This window comes from Scyliorhinus canicula, chromosome 26 (assembly GCF_902713615.1).
Source record: "Scyliorhinus canicula chromosome 26, sScyCan1.1, whole genome shotgun sequence".
NCBI classification, from domain to species: Eukaryota; Metazoa; Chordata; class Chondrichthyes; order Carcharhiniformes; family Scyliorhinidae; genus Scyliorhinus; species Scyliorhinus canicula.
This window is the reverse complement of record NC_052171.1, coordinates 19795942-19815241: the sequence shown is the minus strand read 5'-3', so window position 1 is coordinate 19815241 and position 19300 is coordinate 19795942. Positions and strand designations below refer to the sequence as shown.

The window sequence follows — 19300 nt, the reverse complement described above, 5'->3', positions numbered from 1 at the left end:
GAGAGACAGGGAGAGAGAGAGAGAGAGCGAGAGAGAGAGAGACAGCGAGAGAGACAGAGAGCGAGAGAGACAGAGAGCGAGAGAGACAGAGAGAGGCAGAGGGAGCGAGGCAGAGAGAGTGGGAGAGGCAGAGAGGCAGAGAGAGCGAGGCAGAGAGAGCGAGGCAGAGAGAGAGGGAGGTAGAACGAGAGAGACAGACAGATAGACAGAGAGAGACAGAGAGACAGAGAGAGAGAGATGGCATGGTAGCACAGCGGTTAGCACTGTTGCTTCAAAGCTCCCAGATCAATTCCCGGCTTGCATCACTGTCTGTGCGGGGTCTGCACGTTCTCCCTGTGTGTGCGTGGGTTTCCTCCGGGTGCTCCGGTTTCCTCCCACAGTCCAAAGATGTGCGGGTTAGGTGGATTGGCCATGCTAAATTGCCCTTAGTGTCCTAAAAAAGTAACGTTAAGGGGGGGGTTGTTGGGTTACGGGTATAGGGTGGATACGTGGGTTTGCGTAGGGTGATCATGATGTGCATATTAGGTGGACTGGCCATGCTAAATTGCCCCTTAGTGTCCAAAAAGGTTTGGGTGGGGTTACTGAGTTACGGGGATAGGGTGGGGGTGTGGGCTTGGGTAGGGTGCTCTTTCCAAGGGCGGGTGCAGACTCAATGGGCCGAATGGCCTCCTTCTGCACTGTGGATTCTATGGTTCCATAACTGAGGCTGACCTGAGTAAGAAAACATCAAACCACAAGGCTCTGGTCAGGCAGGAATGCTGCCGTGGAAGAGCAGATCACGCAAACAAATGAGTGGACAGTTAGAGATGGAGGGGTGGGTGGGCACGGAAGGTGGTCACACCAGGAACACAAGACAAAGCGGGTAAAAAGCTGAGCTGGACAGGCACAAAACAGACACGAGACCTATTTGCCTGTCAATCTCACGCTCGCCTGTGATGAAGTGTTGAGCCATTTCCGGTACATAATGACGATGGTTGTCCTCTGACAGGAGACATGCCTTTGGGCACTGTGGCATTCCACAGCCGTTACTTTCCAGGGGATGGACATATTTTGGCGTGACCATGGATTGTAGGTGGCTGAAATGAGAGTACAAAAACTCATGGAGCTCCGTGCTTCTCCAATTTCAACCCCTTTGCAGATTCATGGAAGGAGGTGGCGTCGTGGTAATGTCACTGAGCTACTACTCCAGAGTAATGCTTCTGGGGCCCCAGGATCCAATCTACCACTGCAGGTGGTGATTTCAGATAAACCCACCTGGTTAACCCATGTCCTTTAGATAGATAGAACAGTACAGCACAGAACAGGCCCTTCGGCCCTCAATGTTGTGCCGAGCCATGATCACCCTACTCAAACCCACGTATCCACCCTACACCCGTAACCCAACAACCCCCCCTTAACCTTACTTTTATTAGGACACTACGGGCAATTTAGCATGGCCAATCCACCTAACCCGCACATCTTTGGACTGTGGGAGGAAACCGGAGCACCCGGAGGAAACCCACGCACACAGGGGGAGGACGTGCAGACTCCACACAGACAGTGACCCAACCGGGAATCGAACCTGGGACCCTGGAGCTGTGAAGCATTTGTGCTAACCACCATGCTACCCTGCTGCTTTAGGGAAGGAAATCTGGCCGACATGTGACTCCACACCCACACAGCAATGACACCTCTTCAAACACTTGGGGACATAGAACATACAGTGCAGAAGGAGGCCATTCGGCCCATCGAGTCTGCACCGGCCCACTTAAGCCCTCACTTCCACCCCATCCCCGTAACCCAATAACCCCTCCTCACCTTTTTGGACACGAAGGGGCAGTTTATCACGGCCAATCTACCCAACCTGCACATCTTTGGGCTTGTGGGAGGAAACCGGAGCACCCGGAGGAAACCCACGCAGACACGGGGAAAACATAGAACATGGAACATAGAACAGTACAGCACAGAACAGGCCCTTCAGCCCTCGATGTTGTGCCGAGCAATGATCACCCTACTCAAATCCACGTATCCACCCTATACCCGTAACCCAACAACTCCCCCCCCTTAACCTTACTATTAGGACACTACGGGCAATTTAGCATGGCCAATCCACCTAACCCGCACATCTTTGGACTGTGGGAGGAAACCGGAGCACTCGGAGGAAACCCACGCACACACGGGGAGGGCGTGCAGACTCCGCACAGACAGTGACCCAGCCGGGAATCGAACCTGGGACCCTGGAGCTGTGAAGCATTGATGCTAACCACCATGCTACCCTGCTGCCCCCAATGTGCAGACGTGCAGACTCCCGCACAGACAGCGACCCAAGCCGGGAATCGAACCCGGGACCCCGGAGCTATGAAACAACTGTGCTAACCACTGTGCTACCGTGCCACCCCAGAAGTGGGCAGCACCAGAGACAGACAGACCCCCCCCCCCCCCCCCCCCTCTGTGTGAGGCCCGGCCGGGTAGAATCGCTGACTGGACAAGCTTGTTGCCCCAGCAGTGTTTCTGTGGGTGCTGGATGGGGTGGCTGTCGTTTTGTTTTGTTTTTTTTTAATCCCCTGACCGCTGAATCTAATCACATCCTCAGGAATGACACGTTCCCGAGAAGCAGCATCGGTGACATTGACGACTTTCCTGCAAGTTGGAGACGGGAGTGCGGCATCCTGTCCTGTGCTGTCTGCAAACAGAAACATTGATCAGGCCATCAGGCAGCCAATGGTAACAGGCCGGCACGTTTGCACCTGGAAGCGCGATCTGCCGCCTTGGGCAGGTGTGGAGACACCAGTTTGAAGAGTCTTCTCCGTTTCAGCAAAAAAAAACAGAAGGTGTCCCGTCAGCTCGAGGTTTCCGTGTGGCTCCATTTCACACCCCGATTGCTGTGTCACCTCAACTTAAAAGACCAACTTTCAGAGTGGAGGTCCCCAACTGGAGGTCCCCCCACCTCCCCCCCCTCCCCCCCACCTCTCCCCCCCTCCTCCCCCCCCACCTCTCCCCCCCCTCCTCCCCCCCACCTCTCCCCCCCTCCTCCCCCCCCCACCTCTCCCCCCCCTCCTCCCCCCCCACCTCTCCCCCCCCCCTCCCCCCCACCTCTCCCCCCCTCCTCCCCCCCCCACCTCTCCCCCCCCTCCTCCCCCCCACCTCTCCCCCCCTCCTCCCCCCCCACCTCTCCCCCCCCGCCTCCCCCCCACCTCTCCCCCCCCCTCCCCCTCACCTCTCCCCCTCACCTCTCCCCCACCTCTCCCCCCACCTCTCCCCCCACACCACCTCTCCCCCCCTCCTCCCCCCCCCACCTCTCCCCCCCTCCTCCCCCCCACCTCTCCCCCCCCTCCCCCTCACCTCTCCCCCCCCTCCCCCCCTCTCCCCCCACCTCTCCCCCCCCTCCCCCCCACCTCACCCCCCCCCTCCCCCCACACCACCTCTCCCCCCCCACCTCTCCCCCCCTCTCCTCCCCCCCACCTCACCTCCCCTCTCCTCTCCTCTCCCCCCCTCCTCTCCCCCTCAACCCCCACCCACCTCTCCCCCCCACCTCTCCCCCCCTCAACCCCCCCACCTCTCCCCCCTCCCAACCCCCCCCTCAATCCCCCCTACCCCCCCCCCCTCCCCCTCTCCCCCCTCTTTCCCCCCCCCCCCCCTCCCCCTCTCCCCCCCTCTTCCCCCCCCCTCCCCCTCTCCCCCCCCTCTTTCCCCCCCCCTCCCCCTCTCCCCCCCTCTTTCCCCCCCCCTCCCCCTCTCCCCCCCCCTTCCCCCCCTCTTTCCCCCCCCCCCTCTTTCCCCCCCCCCGAGGCAGGGTGGGACCAGCTTTGCTCGTCAATCAGACAACAATCTATTTCTCACATGGGGGGGGGGGGGGTGATGTCAGGGCGGCCCGGAAGGGTGTGTATTTGTGAATGTTTGTGGGGTACTCCAGCACTGCGCCATTACTTGGGGCAGGTGCGGGAGGGGGGTGGCGGGGTAACTGAAATTATTGGCTGCTGAATTTCAACACTTCAAAAGCTCTTGATTGGCTGCAGGGGCTTTGGGACAGCCATGCAAAAACAATGTACAGATAGAAGTTATTTATTCATTCATGGCCAGCATTAATCGCCCATCCCTAATTGCCCCTTGAGAAGGTGGCGGTGAGCTGCCTTCTTGAACCCGCTGCAGTCCACGTGGTGCAGGTACATCCACAGTGCTGTTAGGGAAGGAGTTTCAGGATTTTGATACAGCGACAGTGAAGGAACGGCCGATATATTTCCCAGTCAGGGTGGCGAGGGGAACATGCAGGTGGTGGGGCTCCCATGTATCTGCTTCCTTGTCCTTCGAGGGGTGAGGTGTCACAGGTTTGGAAGGTGCTGCCTCAGGAACCTTGGGGAGTTCCTGCAGGGCATCTTATAGATGGTACACACGGCTGTCACTATGCGTTGGTGGTGCAGGGGGTGAATGTTTCCCCAAGAAATGAAAATGAAATGAAATGAAAGGAAAATCACTTATTGTCACGAGTAGACTTCAATGAAGTTACTGTGAAAAGCCCCTAGTCGCCACATTCCGGCGCCTGTTCGGGTACACAGAGGGAGAATTCAGAATGTCCAATTCACCTAACGGCACGTCTTTCAGGACTTGTGAGAGGAAACCGGAGCACCCGGAGGAAACCCACGCAGACACGAGGGAGAATGTGCAGACTCCGCACAGACAGTGGCCCAAGCCGGGAATCAAACCTGGGATCATGTGTGCCAGACCGAGGGGCGACACGGTGGCGCAGTGGTTAGCACTGCTGCCTCACGGTGCCGAGATCCCAGGTTCGATCCCGGCCCCGGGTCACTGTCCGTGTGTGTGGAGTTAACACTTTCTCCCCGTGTCTGCGTGGGTCTCAACCCCCCCCCCCCCACAACCCAATAAGATGTGCAGGGTAGGAGGATTGGCCACGCTAAATTGCCCCTCAATTGGGTTAATTAAAAACGTGTGCCAGAATGGGTACATTCAGCAGCGTCCACACCCTGTGATGCCCAGAAAACTATTCCCAGGGCAATAGGATACATCTATTCCTGAACAAAAGCAGGCACCCCCACATGGTGGAATTGAAGAGAGGGCTGAGGGCTGCAGTAATTGAGGGCATCCACTTCAGGAAAGGGGGTAAAGCTGTATCTAAGGGGGGGGGGGGGGGACCAGGAGAGGCAGAAGGCTGCACAGAGGAGTTCAGCATAGTGTGATAATAAAACTGTTAACCTGCAGAATTATCCCGAGGGAATGGGGACATGGCTCCTGCTGTCCCTTCGCAACCAGCTCCACATGTCAAGCCAACAGCCTGGGATATTGCTGCAGCCAATTTCAAACCGATGCCACTCTGTCAACAGATAAACGCAACTGCAGGATGCAATTCAACATCTGGGCTGCAATCAAACATCTGGGCTGGAGTGTCACTTTGAGTGTCACTCCAGTTTGCAAACATCTGGGCTGGGAGGGTGGGAAGCAGATGGGGATGAGGAATGGCCTGGAAAACTTGCCTGTCACCCATCCCCTTCCTCCAGCTCCCCCCCCCCCCCCCCCCCCAACCATGTGCACTGCATTTCCAACTTTGGGACAATTATTGAGCGAGTGGAGCGCGGCTGTCGGATTGTGAATGGACAGTTCCAGCAAGATGCCTGTCATTGGCAGCTGGGAGGCTGCTTACGATTCCATGGAGATCTTCCCACCCAGATAACACTTGTATAAATGTGCCTTTGCAGTTCACAAACTCACACACACACACACACACACACACATGCATCCATCCAGCTAGATTCACACTTAAACTGGAGATAGAGAGAGAGAGAGACTCACTTGTCCTGATTCCCTCTGTAGCGATGTTGCACAAGTCAGCTCTCTTTGCCTTGCTGGTGTCGGTACAGCTGGGAGCTCGGTCTGCTGGGGATGAAATAGCTCCACCTGTTGAGGACAAGGACTCCCTGACACCCAGAAGGACCAGACTTTCCGGCCAGAACTCAGGTAAATACAAAGTGCCTTCTCTATCTGTGTGTGTGTGTGTGTGTGTGCTGCCCAGGAGTCAAACCCCCCTCCCCCACCCCTCCTCCAGTTTGCAACTCAAGAATTAAAAATCTACCTGCTTCTGGAGTTAGTGTGCAGGCTTTGGCACAGCACGATTGGTACCTCTAACCTCAGCTGCCCATTCACCTCCACCCCGGAATGCGTGTTGCTGTTCTGCAAACACATTTGTTACTGTTTAAATAAAACACACTGGTTACTTTCCAGCTGAAACTTGTATCCTTTGAATGCACATTTCGTGGATTTGTATATTTAGACGTTTGTTTGTTTTTTAAAAATGAACTTTTACCTGTGACAGTGTGGTGATGGGGTTTGAGTGAAGGTGTGTGTGTGTGGGGGGGGGGGGGGGGGAGCAGAGGATGGGATGTGGGGGGGGGGGGGGGGTCTGCACTGAGTGCCAGAACTGACATACAAACTGCAGTATTGTGTTCTCAAACCTTCTCATCTGCAGTACCCAGGGTGTGTGTGTGTGTGTGGTGTGTGTGCTCAGTTGCCAAGGGAAACCAGGCTGAATCACACCTCGAATAAAAGGAATTGTTAAGTTTCATTTTAATAGCCAAGAAAAAAATCAAAGAACGTGATGTCAAGTGCCACCTCTCCATTGTGGCAGAGTCCACCAGCATCTCAATTCAGCACAACTTCAGGCTGTGCCTTGGAGGTGACCTTGACTCCCTGAAGACTGTGTCAGCGAAGACTGTCTTGCATCTTTGGGCAGCACGGTAGCACGGTGGTTAGCACAATTGCTTCACAGCTCCAGGGTCCCGGGTTCGATTCCCGGCTTGGGTCACTGTCTGTGCGGAGTCTGCACGTTCTCCCGTGCCTGCGTGGGTTCCCTCCGGGTGCTCCGGTTTCCTCCCACAGTCCAAAGATGTGCAGGTTAGGTGAATTGGCCATGATCAATTGCTCTTAGTATCCAAAATTGCCCTTAGTGTTGGTTGGGGTTACTGGGTTATGGGGATAGGGTGGAGGTGTGGACCTTGGGTAGGGTGCTCTTTCCAAGAGCCGGTGAGACTCGATGGGCCGAATGGCCTCCTTCTACACTGTAAATTCTATGATTCTATTATCTTGCTCTGGTTGCTTTCCCATTCCTGCAGCTCTCCTGGGGGTAGAGTCAGATCTGCTCTGAGCTTAGGTGGTCCTTGTTGGGGTTTTGTTTTGGCAATCTGGATCGAGGAATCTGCTAGAAGTCAGAACCAAATGATTTTGGAGTGTAGCTCCTGTGCGACAGAGGCATATTCTATTGTTGCAGTGTTTGTGACACTGAATGCTTGCAATGCCATTGCCGCAGATACAGCTGTAGAGTTGTCTGAGAAAACACTTCAAACATTCTTTTCAATGCGCCGCTCAGCTCTGCAGCAGCCTGCATGAACACCAGCTATTATCAGACGGGGTACAGCCTGATGCACCAAAGCGCACCTCACCTGTTATTCTCTTCCTTCTGCAATAATTCATTTTTAAATTGCAACGTGCCTTCCAACAGTGCAGTTCACAATATTGTGCCGATGGCTCAGCAATCGGAGTCTGTGTAGCTTCAGCTGAAACAGCACACCGAGCGAGTGCAGTACTGCCAGAGCAGTCAGTAAGATGTTGGACTGAGATCAGATGAGATGTATGGGGAGGGAGGGGGGGAGGATTTGTAAACAATCTCATGGCACTATTCGAAGGAGAACAGGCAACTTCCTCCTGGTGTTCTGGCCAATAATTATCCATCAAGCAATGGCTTGAAAAAAAAACAACTGAGTTACACATATATCTCATTCACTCTTCATGGGAACTTGCTGTGGAGAAATTGACTGAGTGTAAAGCATTTGGAATCTGATTGAAGCCCTAGACAGCCTTATCTAAATGCAAATCCTTCCACTAGCGATACTGGGTTGAGCAATCTGCTTGCTGTCGTCGCAGTGCTCTATCGTTGTAAATGTGAGTGAACAGCAAGTACTATGAGGATGAGACAGGAGCCTTCAATACAATTCATGATCCATCAGGACCAGTTTGCCCCTTGTGCGTTCTCTAATATTTACAGTGCAATGCACAGTGCCCCTTCCTCCACCTCTCAACTGACCGCAACAAGATGTCTTTTATAGAAGTATTTTTTTCTCTTTTTTTAAAAATTGAGAGTACCCAATTCATTTTTTCCAAATTAAGGGGCAATTTAGCGTGGCCAATCCACCTGCCCTGCACATCTTTGAGCTGTGGGGGCGAAACCCACGCAAACACGGGGAGAATGTGCAAACTCCACACGGACAGTGACCCAGAGCCGGGATCGAACCTGGGACCTCGGCGCCGTGAAGCAGCAGCGCTAATCAAAGAAGTAGTTTAACCTCGCGAGTGCTGTGACGCTCAAGAACAGGGCACAAGAGAATTCCAAGTTCTTGTAAATTTGGAAAGAAAAAGAATGAATGTTTATTTCTCAACAACCAAACGTATTCACAACACACACAGACAAGACACACACACACGCGCACAAGGGTGATTTCAAAAGAGGCAGCATGCTTTTTAAAACATCTAAAAGTCTTTTGAAATGTTTTTTCAGTCCAAAGATGCACCCCAGGCAATTTGGTGCAAATTGGGATTGGGCCAATAGGATTGAAGCTGCCATTATATTGCTAAACATTCAGTGTGGTGCAAGATGAAAGAGATTATTTTAACAATACAGATCCATCAGTTTGTGATCCTATGATCTTTTATTGCCATGTTCCTGATCAAATCTGAAGACATTTGCTGGGGAGTAGCGTTGTCAATGCTCCAAGATTGTCCTGAGGTTGCAGGAACTGGAACGGCGATGAATTTCCCGGATGCTGCTGGGAGCACCTTGGGGAGGTTGTTGCCAACAGTTTTCGGGAGATTCATCCTCAATTGCTGAAGAGCACCAGGAGGAATGCTTCCCCTGACTGAGCTCCCTTTCCGCCGCGTTAACTCTCAGTTTCTTCTTCTCTCCCCCCCCCACCACTCCAGCCGAGATAATCCGATGCCTGAACAACGCACTCCACGTGGGCTGCGGAGCCTTTGCCTGTCTGGAGAACTCAACCTGCGACACCAACGGGATGTACGGTATCTGCAGGTCCTTCCTGTACAGTGCTGCAAAGTTCGACACTCAGGTAAGGGGGCCTCACGCACGTGGGGGCGAGGCTGGCCCTGTGGGGGAGGAGTGGAAGCTGTGGTAATCCCTCTCCCCTGCAGTTAGCCACTTGTGGGTTCAGGGTGCACACCAGAGACGGTCACTGGTGTGCTGCACTGTTGGAGGTACTGAGATTTTCAACCAAAACCCTCTCAGATGGACAGGGAAGATCCCACGCCATTATTTTGTTTGAAGGGCAGTAGGTGAGCTTCGGAATAGGGGGCAATATTTATCCCTCGATCGACATCAGTGAAAAGGATTATTTAGTTATCACATTGCTTTTTGTGGGATCTTCCTGTGCACCAATGGCTAGTCCTGTTGCCAAGGTTACAGCGGTGACTACACCTCAGAAGTGCTTCCTTGTCGGGCAGCACGGTGGCCTAGTGGTTAGCACAACCGCCTCACGGCGCCGAGGTCCCAGGTTCGATCCCGGCTCTGGGTCACTGTCCGTGTGGAGTTTGCACATTCTCCCCGTGTCTGCGTGGGTTTCACCCCCACAACCCAAAGATGTGCAGAGTAGGTGGATTGGCCATGCTAAATTGCCCCTTAATTGGAAAAAATAATTGGCTAATCTAAATTTTAAAAAAAAGAAAAAAAAAGAAGTGCTTCCTTGTCCACTGTGTGCTTTGGGACAAAAGGTACAGTATGTTCATGAGGGGTTGGCACGAACGTCACTGGCCGAGTAATTCAAGACGCAGGTTCGAATCCCACCCCGCCAGCTGGCAGGGTTGACATTCAATTCACAAATCTGGGAGATAAAGTCAGTCTCCGTTACGATGGCCAGCAAACCATTGGCGATTATTGTAAAAACCCATCTGGTTCACCGATGTCCTTTAGGGGAGGAAATCTTCCCTCCTTACCCGGCCTGGCCGACACGTGACTCCAGATCCACAGCAATTGTTCTGGGCCAGGGTTTAGAGAACACCAAAGTATATCATGGAGTTCACCTGACCCACAACTGTTTATAGATTTTGGTTCTGACGAGTATCAGAGCCCACCATTCTGGTGTTATTCAGTGGCCCTCAGCACTTTTAATCTACAAATTCAGTTAACTTTTTATAAACACACACAGTAAGCATTTTTATCAACTACTAACATAAATACCCCACACAGCTACAGTTCTCGAAAAACACTTAATAACTTCCCTTTCAACTGTTTCAATTTGATAACAACAAGCTTTTTCCAAGAGTGGGGGTGTCAGTTACAAGGGGTCACGATTTCAAGGTGAGAGGGGGAAAGATTAAGGGAGATGTGTATGGAAAGTTTTTTACGCAGAGGGTGGGGTGGGTGCCTGGAATGCTTTGCCAGCGGAGGTGGTAGAGGCGGGCACGATAGCATCATTTAAGACGTATCTGGACAGGTATATGAACGGGTGGGGAACAGAGAGAAGTAGACCTTGGAAAATAGGCAACAGGTTTAGATAAAGGATCTGGATCGGCGCAGGCTGGGAGGGCCGAAGGGCCAGTTCCTGTGCTGTAATTTTCTTTGTTCTTTGTTCTATCCACTAAACCAGGAAAACTCTTTTACCAAAACAGTAGGTTTCAGTTCTTTCCAGAAAACAGTTGTCACTTTTAAATTATCAAGTGATCTGGACACCTTCTAACATGCAGAGGTAGACACACAAGACAAACCTTCTTTGTCTGAATCCAGCTTCCAAGTGTGCAAACCGAAAGTAAAACTCAGAGCCACAGCCAGCTCCCAGCTCAAAACAAAAGTAAAACCCAGAGCCACAGCCCAGCTCCACCCACACAATGACATAACTGAAGACATTTGAAAATACACACATTTCTGAAAGGGACACTCCCATGACACAATGGACAGCAACCTGTCCCGCCACTCAGTTAAGGTGCAATTCGGGTTGGGCAACAAACAAATGCTGACCCAGCCAAAGGTGCCCACAACCCATGAAATTCTTTCACACCCGAGCCATTTGTGCATCTCTGGGTCGAGTGCAGACAGGAAGATCCATCAGGTGGGACTGCAACTCAGCAATGGGAGGAATATTTCAGTGGGCTCCAGTGGGAGTCTGATGCTCGCTCCTCGATTCTCCGCTCCGCTGAGCTCCCAGGCTGTGAGCACAAAGCCCCATCCTTCCTTCTGTCAGCAGTGTTTAATGCATCCAAACGTAAGTTAGAGGGAAGTTTAATGAACTCTGTTCAACGCCAACCCATTCCTGTTGCGTAAACGAAACTGCTGGGGTGATAGGGAGCCTCAGGATTGTGTCCGAGATCCCTTGCACCTTGAACCACTGTCAGAGACCTCGCCATTTCTGAAGGAGAGTAGCCGAGGTGGCAGTTGTAACCGGGGAGAGGAGTAATCGGACAAACGTAAAGGAAGGGAGACTCAATGTCACACCTCTGGTGACCACCAGATGTCCTCCAGCCAGTGAGATGCCTTTGAAATGAGGTCACTGGAACGGTAACTTCTTGCTGGGCTAGTCTGGACTGGACCTGCGCAGCCCAGGCACGGACACTGGGAACGCTCTGGGAACAGGGCGCCCTTCTGATTTAATGTGCCGCCGAAGGAAAATAAGATGAAGAGGAGACTGCCCTCGTACAGCTTCGCTCTAATGCCAATCTTTTGGAGCCTGGCTGATCAAACGCAGATTGTCCCAGAACTCCTCAAGCTTTACCTTTTCATGGTTTGTGCTGCTGGACAATTAAATGTCCAGTTTTCAGAGGCACCATTGTATGAGCAGTGACTCAAGATGTGGGCAGTGGTGATGGCCATGGCTGTACTTGTTGAAGATCACGGCCCATTGACCTGCGAATGTTTCTGAGTTTAGTTACATCTCCTAATCATAGCAGTAAGGGAAACATGGGCAAAACCTCACGACAAAAATTATAACGTGCCTCGAAACTGCGAGGTATGAAATAAGATTGTTACCCTGACCAATGATCCCTACTGGACAACTAGAACATCATATTGGATACAATGGTCTTACCAAGAATTCTTTGGTCTTTGTGATGCCTTCTTCATTTTCATGTTAAGCTTTGACATTGGTTAAAGACTCAACATCCCAGGAGTCATGATGAATGCAGGGATTTCAGACAGCTATTGTAGTTTTTGTATCTGCTGCCACTTTGCTGAAAAGCCTGGTTAGTGCGTGTATGTATCTACTGCAATCAGGGTGTTCAAACATTCTGGTTCAAAAGACAGGCAGACACTGTGGCTACAAAAGGGATAACTAAAGCATTGTAAATATGAGATCATCATTCATTCCAACTATGGAAAGTAATTACCTGAATAGGGCTCATGGAATTTTGTTTATATAAAGAAGGGTCACTGGGGTTTCGATAATTATGGGGTTGTGGTTAGATTTACTAAGATGGTTATAACCCAATTAGTGGGATAGAGATGATTGGTTAATGGGAGGAGCCCGGGGCTGAAGCAGCCAGGTGTTGAGTTGCAGTTTAGATTTTGCTGTGAACAGAACAGGAGATTTTTGCCAAACGCTGGCAGGTTGGACAGTAGTTTGACACAGGCAAGAATCGACAGGCTGTTTCCTGAATGCTCCCTCTAAAAGCGGTTTCTCCAAGACATCAAGTATTCCTGTGTTTGCTAACTGTATTTAAAATGGATTTTGACCTGAGATGGGTTTTGCCTGATTGGAGATAAAAAGTTAGCAGTTGGGAGTTAAAGTGTTTTGTTTTATTGCTAAGTTTTGTTTAAATAGTCATTGTAAGCTATTTCTTGTATGATGTTAAGCTTAGTTTAATACTGTGTTAGTAGTAACGTTTCGTTTAATATATCGTGTCCCTATTTGTGAATGGAATCACCCCTGGTGCAAAGCATACTTTCCTGAGTCTTCCAAATTAAAATAAAACATTTTGTCCAGTATCCTAGCAACTGTTAGGGTCTGGTCTGAGATTTGAATATTGTAGATCTGCTGATACGCCTGGATACGAAACGGACGCTGTTTCAATTATGTCTTACATAGTATTCTATCACATTGCATTGTACTTGTAGCACACAAAGAAAGTAGTCATAAGGGAGGTGGAATCGTAAACACACGCTTGCAACAATGGGCCAGAGGGCGGATCTGGAGGAGATTAGGGTAACATATCCACAAGCTTTCTCTGATCTTGGGAGTAGCCTTTGGAGAAAGACTTTGAAGCACTCAAAGATCGTTCCATTGAAACTTTTGAGATTCATTGAGATGCCCGCCGCTCACCGTTTTCATTTTCTATTCATCCATGGGGATGGAGAGATTGACAAAGTCAATATCTGCCGTCCATTGAGAAGACAGCGGGCCATCTCATCCAAATGCTGACATCCATCGCAGTGGTTTTCCCAACACCTGGGAGCCTCGCTCGACCGTTTCAGAGGGGGGGGAGGGGGTTCAGAGTCAGTCACATGGCTGTGGCTCTGGAGTCACATTTGGGTCAGACCGGGAAAGGAGGGCAGAGTTCCTTCTCTAAAGGACATGAGTGAACCAGATGGGGGTTTTTTTTTGCCACAAAGCAGTAGCTTCACGGTCACTGTTACCGAGACTTAGCTTGATAGTCCAGGTTTATTAATTATTAACGTACAGGTCCCGTGGACTACAGACTGCACTGCCTCACCTGTCAACCTTCAGCCCGCGATGAACGAGGGAACCAGCAGCATGTTAGGGAACCAAACCTGCATCCAGGAAACTCAAGGTCAAGGTGGGAGCAAGAGAAAGAGCCTCTAAAGATGGACTTCTTTCTGCTCTGTCCTGCACGTGTATCTATCATTGTGTCTACTTTACTCAAGTTAGCATTAACTCTTGGCACAACAGGCAGGGAGAAGATGTTAAAAATGTAGGACAGGCATTGGTTTTGTGAATGAGACCATGATGATAGAATCATAGAATTTACAGTGCAGAAGGAGGCCATTCGGCCCATCGAGTCTGCACTGGCCCTTGGAAAGAACGCCCTACTTGAGCCCCCACGCCACCACCCTGTCCCGTAACCCAGTAACCCCACCTATCCTTTTTGGACACTAAGGGTAATTTTTATCACGGCCAATCCACCTAACCTACACGTCTTTGGACTGTGGGAGGAAACCGGAGCACCCGGAGGACCCACGCACACATAGAACATAGAACAGTACAGCACAGAACAGGCCCTTCGGCCCTCGATGTTGTGCCGAGCAATGATCACCCTACTCAAACCAACGTATCCACCCTATACCCGTAACCCAACAACCCCCCCTTAACCTTACTTTTTAGGACACTACGGGCAATTTAGCATGGCCAATCCACCTAACCCGCACATCTTTGGACTGTGGGAGGAAACCGGAGCACCCGGAGGAAACCCACGCACACAGGGGGAGGACGTGCAGACTCCGCACAGACAGTGACCCAGCCGGGAATCGAACCTGGGACCCTGGAGCTGTGAAGCAACAGTGCTAATCATGATATTAATGGAGTGATGCATTAGCCAAATGACCAGAAGCCTCCAAGAAAACTAGAAGTAGAATAGTCAGTGTCCTGAAGATCATGTGCCTCCCCCAAACTTTTTTTCCGGGGACCCATTTTTACCAACCGGCCGAACTTCGCGACCCACGCCGGCCAAACTTCGCGACCCACCATTTTCTCTAACCTTGTTTGCTGCTGACAAAAATGGAGGAAATGGTTTTGGGTCCCTTTGGCCCCTCGTACACGCTCCTCCAATGGAACCATGTTGGATGAAGGTGAAGCCTTCCAGTGTCGGAAAGTATGGAGTCTCCATCTGTCCAAAGTTTTTTCCCGGTAAAATCTTTTCAGAAACCCCCCCCCCCCGAACTTAAAAAAATTAAATGAATAAAATAAATGAACAAAACCCTCGCCCAAACTTGTAAAACGAAAAGTTGCGACCGTTTAAAAAAAAGGTGGCCGCACTGCGCATGCGTGGCAGATCATCGGCGCACATGCGCAGTGCGGCCGCATTTTTATTTTTTACGTGTTCGCAGCCATTTTGAAGGCCGCTTGCAGCTGCCGTTATTAACAGGCGGCACAGATTTGCGCGATCGGGAGCGCCGTCACGGACGGCTCCGCGACCCTCCCATGGGAGGCGCACCCGAGTTTGACAATGCCTGCCCTAACCTTTAATTACTTTACTGCTCAAAAATCTATCTATCGTTGCCTTGACGAGGCAGCCTCAACTGCTTCACTGGGCAGGGAATTCCACAGGTTCACAACCCCTTTGGGTGAAGAAGTTCCTCCTCAACTCAGTCCTAAATCTGCTTCCCCTTATATTGAGGCTATGCCCCCCAATTCTAATTTCACCCGCCAGTGGAAACAACCTCCCTGTTTCCACCTTATCCATTCCCATCATAACTTTATACGTTTCTTGCCAAGCCTCATCATGGTTCGGTAGGATTAGAAAGCTTGGTATCAGTGAACATCAACAGTCAGCAACAGGTTTGAAACATAAACTGTAGAGGGGAAGGGTTTTCTTGGGGTGCAGGCTGAATGAGGCTAAAGATGCATCCAAAACAATGGAACACTTTACATCTGCCATCAGCAAGCCTGTGGCCTCAAGTTGGAGTAGAAAGCTCCAAGGGGCAGCAGGGTAGCATGGTGGTTAGCATCAATGCTTCACAGCTCCAGGGTCCCAGGTTCGATTCCCGGCTGGGTCACTGTCTGTGCGGAGTCTGCACGTCCTCCCCGTGTGTGCGTGGGTTTCCTCCGGGTGCTCCGGTTTCCTCCCATAGTCCAAAGATGTGCGGGTTAGGTGGATTGGCCGTGATAAATTGCCCGTAGTGTCCTAATAAAAAAGTAAGGTTAAGGGGGGGTTGTTGGGTTACGGGTATAGGGTGGATACGTGGGTTTGAGTAGGGTGATCATGGCTCGGCACAACATTGAGGGCCGAAGGGCCTGTTCTGTGCTGTACTGTTCTATGTTCTATGATGTTAGTCAACAGAACTCGGGCCATTAGACTGGTTGAGATCAGGGAAGGGAGGAGCTTGGGACATTGACATTGCTGATGCTTTTGATTTGAACGTTCTGGGGCAAGGTCTTTTTTGAGGTTATTTCCAGTGCACAGTTGACGCACAGACCACGTTTACGGACTGACGAGTATTTCTACAATGCAGGGAAAAGCCTTCGTCAAGGACAGTTTGAAGTGCATCGTTAACGGGATCACTTCCAGAGCTTTCTTCACCATCCGCCGGTGCTCTGCTTTTCAAAAGATGATCGCGGACATCCAGGAGGAGTGTTACAGGAAACTGAACATTTGCACCATGGCGAGACACAACACTGCCGCTATAACAGAGGTCATCCAGCTCCCTGCCTACTTCAAAAACAGGTACGGTGTTGCAAATACCATCCATGGATAAACTTCAGGGTCCCAGGTTCGATTCCCGGCTGGGTCACTGTCTGTGCGGAGTCTGCACGTCCTCCCCCTGTGTGCGTGGGTTTCCTCCGGGTGCTCCGGTTTCCTCCCACAGTCCAAAGATGTGCGGGTTAGGTGGATTGGCCATGCTAAATTGCCCGTAGTGTCCTAATAAATGTAAGGTTAAGGGGGGGTTGTTGGGTTACGGGTATAGGGTGGATACGTGGGTTTGAGTAGGGTGATCATGGCTCGGCACAACATTGAGGGCCGAAGGGCCTGTTCTGTGCTGTACTGTTCTATGTTCTATGTTCCTTTTGTCCAACATTCCCAATGATCCCATCAGTGAAAGGAAAATGTACTTTTGACTCATTCACCTTGTCTACCTGAATATTTTCTGGGCCAGGTTCTAGCTGTGAGGCACGACATCTCTAAATATCCGTCCCACTCTTACTGGAGTGCCTCTGCTCGCCATCCGTGCATCGCACGGCCAAATTAAATCATCATGGCCATTGGCTGATTCATCTCGGAGCTGCGAGAGTGACCCCCCCCCAGGACCGTGCTTTTGGACAGGCCATGGAAACTGTGTCGCGGACATTGCCAAACCCTGGCTGACACTCCATTGCCGTGGCTGAGGGAGCGCTGCAAGGTCACATGCGGTAGATTGAGATGGACGGATAGCCATCCTAGATGTCCCAGGATCCTAGTTGAAGGAGAATAGGGTGTGGGGGGGGGGGGGTGTCCTCGGTGCCATGAGGTAGCACCAAATATGTGAAGTGGTCGCCTCTCTTTGTGCGACCTGACTAGGCACAACCCAGCTTAGGCGGTGGGCGACACTTTTGACAGTGGTTTATTGACCCTGTGGGACATTCCAAGGACGTACAGAGAGTCAGAGGCTTTCCCACAGCTGCACAAATAATAATAGTGACAGAAGGTTCTCACACACAATTTGTTGTCCTTCGGGAGAACATGTTATCATGATAAGGCCGAGAATAAAATATTAAGCAGTATTTTGTTTACGTTATCTGACCTTCTGAGTTTTGTCCAGAAGCATTGTTAAAATATAGTCAAGCAATCCCATCATGCTTTTGCACGCTTTTTCTTTAATAGCAACTAATATTTTTTTTTTAGAAATTTAGAGTAACCAATTGATTTTTCTCCAATTAAGGGGCATTTAGCGTGGACAATCCACCTACCCTGCACATCTTTGGGTTGTTGGGGCAGCACGGTAGCACAGTGGTCAGCACAATTGCTTCACAGCTCCAGGGTCCCAGGTTCGATTCCGGCTTGGGTCATTGTCTGTGCGGAGTCTGCACGTTCTCCCCGCGTCTGCGTGGGTTTCCTCCGGGTGCTCCGGTTTCCTCCCACAGTCCAAAGACGAGCAGGTTAGATGGATTGGCCATGATCAACTGCCCTCAGTGTCCAAAATTGCCTTTCGTGACGGGTGGGGTTTCTGGGTTAAGGGGATAGGGTGGAGGTGGAGGTTAAGGGGCTAGGATAGGGTGGAGAACCTGGGACCTCGGCGCCGTGAGGCAGCAGGGCTAACCCACTGCGCCACCGTGCTGCCCCACAGCAACTAATATTAATGGATTCTATAAGCGGCCAACTAATCCTCACATTAACTTCCCTTCCACACCCGCCACTAAACCTTGGTCAACACTGAAAGATATGTCTTCATTGAGGGTCCTCGGTGATAATTCTTGGCTTTGAATTCCCCTTTCGACATGTCAAGGCGAGCTCCAATGACATCTGTCTCTGCAATTCTTGTCTTGCCTGCAGGTATTACAACAAGCTGCTCAGGAGTCTTCTGGAATGTGATGAGGAGACGGTGAACAGCATCCGAGAGAATATGATGGTCGGCTTGGGCACCCACTTCTCCGGCTTCGTCCACCTGCTGCAGAGCGACCACTGTTTGCCCTCGCCGCCCAGGGCCAGCTCCGACAGCCGCCCGCCCAGCCAGCGCCAGAAACTGCGCACCTTCCTCCAAAACCAGGGCGGCAGCGAGGCAGCCGGCCGACCCGGCCCGAAGCTGGGGTCAGGCGAGAACGAGTGACGGCGGCGGGCGGTAAGGGGGAGGGCGCCTGGGCCTGCCTGCAGAACCCCAGGTGCCCCCAGTGTCATCCGTCAAACTGGTAACTGTCCATATCATAGCAGCTTACGGCGAGCAAGTGCCAAATCCGACCGCGTGGTGGGCATCGAGGCGCAGCAAGCTCTCTTAGAGAGTGACCACGAGTCAGAGCATCTGCTTTCTTTCCCCCCCACCCCCCCCCCCCCCCCCCCCACCCCACCCACCCAACTGAGGGAACACCAGCCAAATACAAGTCAGCTTGAGTCCAGTCCCCGTCAAAGAGCAAAGGTCACATTTCCAAATGCCGCAAACCAACCTCCCTCCCAGCTTTCCCACCTGGTAACGTTAGCCTTCGGTCCGGAGCAGACGGGAGCTGTTAGGCTGTGGGCAGGTTGTATTGGGAACTGGTGAATGAATACCTGTGCTTGAACAGCGGACACAGGGGGGATGCTGCGTAGAGTAGGTGAAGCATTCAGTCCCCAGCAGCACCGCCTCATTCCAGACCTGGTAGTGGGGTCAGCCCTCTTCAGAGGAAGCTCTTTGGGGAGTCTGCCCTCCCCACTCGGTGGGCAAGTGATTTAATCGCACAATTCAAGGAGAGACAGTCACAGCCGTTCGCAATCCCATTCCCGCAGATCGCCAAGACAAGGCCAGCTTTCATCAGGGACTAGGGAGCACACTCTGATAGAACATTGTCTTTGTATCTTGGGCGGGGTCGGGGAGAAGGGGGTTTGTTCATGGTAACGGATAGAAATCTTCCCTCTGCACACTGCCTTGATCCAATTCACAGTGTCAGGCACTGTGGAAGGAGGCACATAATGGCTGGATGGGCTC

At 51.6% G+C, this 19300-nt stretch overlaps 1 protein-coding gene across 1 annotated transcript; it reads left to right on the top strand.

Moving 5' to 3' along the window:
* The first annotated feature begins 5734 nt into the window (after positions 1 to 5734).
* stc1 (stanniocalcin 1) lies at positions 5735 to 18625 on the top strand. Its single transcript, XM_038785685.1, has 4 exons — positions 5735 to 5946; positions 8959 to 9101; positions 16163 to 16374; positions 18178 to 18625. The coding sequence occupies exons 1-4, from the start codon at positions 5805 to 5807 to the stop codon at positions 18449 to 18451; spliced, it is 771 nt and encodes a 256-aa protein (XP_038641613.1). The 5' UTR covers positions 5735 to 5804; the 3' UTR covers positions 18452 to 18625.
* Positions 18626 to 19300: the final 675 nt, after the last annotated feature.

Coding starts and splice junctions, on each gene's coding strand:
- stc1 (XM_038785685.1), top strand. CDS start 5,805: ATGTTGCACAAGTCAGCTCTCTTTGCCTTGCTGGTGTCGGTACAGCTG. Junction 5,947..8,958: donor ACTTTCCGGCCAGAACTCAG/GTAAATACAAAG, acceptor CCACCACTCCAG/CCGAGATAATCCGATGCCTG. Junction 9,102..16,162: donor CTGCAAAGTTCGACACTCAG/GTAAGGGGGCCT, acceptor TCTACAATGCAG/GGAAAAGCCTTCGTCAAGGA.